Source organism: Protobothrops mucrosquamatus, unplaced genomic scaffold (assembly GCF_001527695.2).
Source record: "Protobothrops mucrosquamatus isolate PMUCROS unplaced genomic scaffold, P.Mucros_1.0 scaffold2650, whole genome shotgun sequence".
Classification (NCBI taxonomy): Eukaryota; Metazoa; Chordata; class Lepidosauria; order Squamata; family Viperidae; genus Protobothrops; species Protobothrops mucrosquamatus.
In genome coordinates, this window is record NW_015388701.1 from 32678 (window position 1) to 34320 (window position 1643).

General features: G+C 46.7%; 1 protein-coding gene across 1 annotated transcript in view; it reads left to right on the forward strand.

The window, feature by feature from the left end:
• CAPN5 (calpain 5) overlaps window positions 1-1643 on the forward strand; it is a gene marked incomplete at its 5' end in the record, with an annotated part of 38738 nt that overhangs the window by 20038 nt on the left and 17057 nt on the right. The window contains one exon of the mRNA XM_015825476.1: window positions 575-793. Within this exon, the coding sequence (XP_015680962.1) occupies window positions 575-793 (219 nt within the window). The remainder of the gene's footprint in view (window positions 1-574; window positions 794-1643) is intronic.

Below are 1643 nucleotides of genomic sequence, written 5' to 3' on the forward strand. Positions count from 1 at the left end.
CCCCTTCATGACTGGTGGACTTCAACCCCCAGAATTCCTCAGCCAGCATGGGGGAACTATGGCCCCTTCATGACTTGGGGACTTCAACTCCCAGAATTCCTCAGCCAGCATGGGGAAAGCTTTGGCCCCTTCGTGACTGGTGGACTTCAACTCCCAGAATTCCTGAGCCAACATGGGGGAACTTTGGCCCCTTCATGACTGGTGGACTTCAACTCCCAGAATTCCTGAGCCAGCATGGGGGAACTTTGGCCCCTTCATGACTTGTGGACTTCAACTCCCAGAATTCCTGAGCCAGCATGGGGGAACTATGGCCCCTTCATGACTTGGGGACTTCAACTCCCAAAATTTCTGAGCCTAAGTACGTGCCAGTTGCCAAGCGCCTGAATTTGGACCCCGTGACCAGGGGCGTGGCGCAACGGTCGTAAGAGTGAGGAACGGTCATAAGTTGTTTTTTTTCAGTGAGGTGTAACTTCGAACAGTCATCAAAGGAAAAGTTATCAGTAAAGGACTTGCCTGTATTGGGTTGAATTTTCCAATGGGAAAAAAAAATCTCTTTTCTGATTCCACCTGTTAGACTCTCAGGATGCTACGAAGCCTTGGATGGAGGCAACACGGGCGATGCCTTGGTGGATTTTACTGGCGGGGTCTCGGAGCCCATCGACCTGGTCGAAGGCGGCTACGCCAGTGACGAAGACAAACGGAACCTCCTTTTCGAGAGGGTGTTGAAGGTCCATAACCGAGGAGGCCTCATCAGTTGCTCCATCAAAGTAAGCAGGTCTTCTCAGCACAAAGAGCAAAGAAGAATTTTATTCATCTCTCTGGACTGAGGTTGGGAATTTTGAGGTGGGCTTTAATAATAATAATGCCCAAATGCACAAGTACAGCATAGGTGACACCTTGCTCAATAGCAGTAACTGTGAGAGGGACCTCGGAGTCCTAGTGGACAATCCTTTAAATAGGAGCCAGCCGTGTGCTGCAGCTGCCAAAAAAGCTAACACAGTGCTAGGCTGCATTAACAGAGGGACAGAATCAAGATGACGTGAAGTGTTAATACCACTTTACAAGGCCTTGGTAAGTCCACACTTGGAATACTGCATCCAGTTTTGGTCACCGCGATGTAAAAAAGTTGTTGAGACTTTAGAAAGAGTGCAGAGAAGAGCAACAAAGATGATTAGGGGACTGGAGGCTAAAGCATATAAGGAACGGCTGCTGGAATTGGGTATGTCTAGTTTAACGAAGAAAAGGACCAGGGGGGACATGATAGCAGTCTTCCAGTATCTCAGGGGCTGCCCCAAAGAAGAGGGAGTCAAGCTATTCTCCAAAGCGCCTGAAGGCAGGACAAGAAGCAACGGGTGGAAACTCATCAAGGAGAGAAGCAACCTAGAACTAAGGAGAAACTTCCTGACAGTGAGAACAATTAACCAGTGGAACAATCTGCCTCCAGAAGCTGAGAATGCTCCAACACTGGAAGTTTTTAAGAAGAGACTGGACAGCCATTTGTCCGAAATGGTATAGGGTTTCCTGCCTGAGCAGGGGGTTGGACTAGATGATCTTCAAGGTCCCTTCCAACTTTACTATAATAATAATAATAATAATAATAATAATAATAATAATAATAATAATAATAATAATAATAATAATAA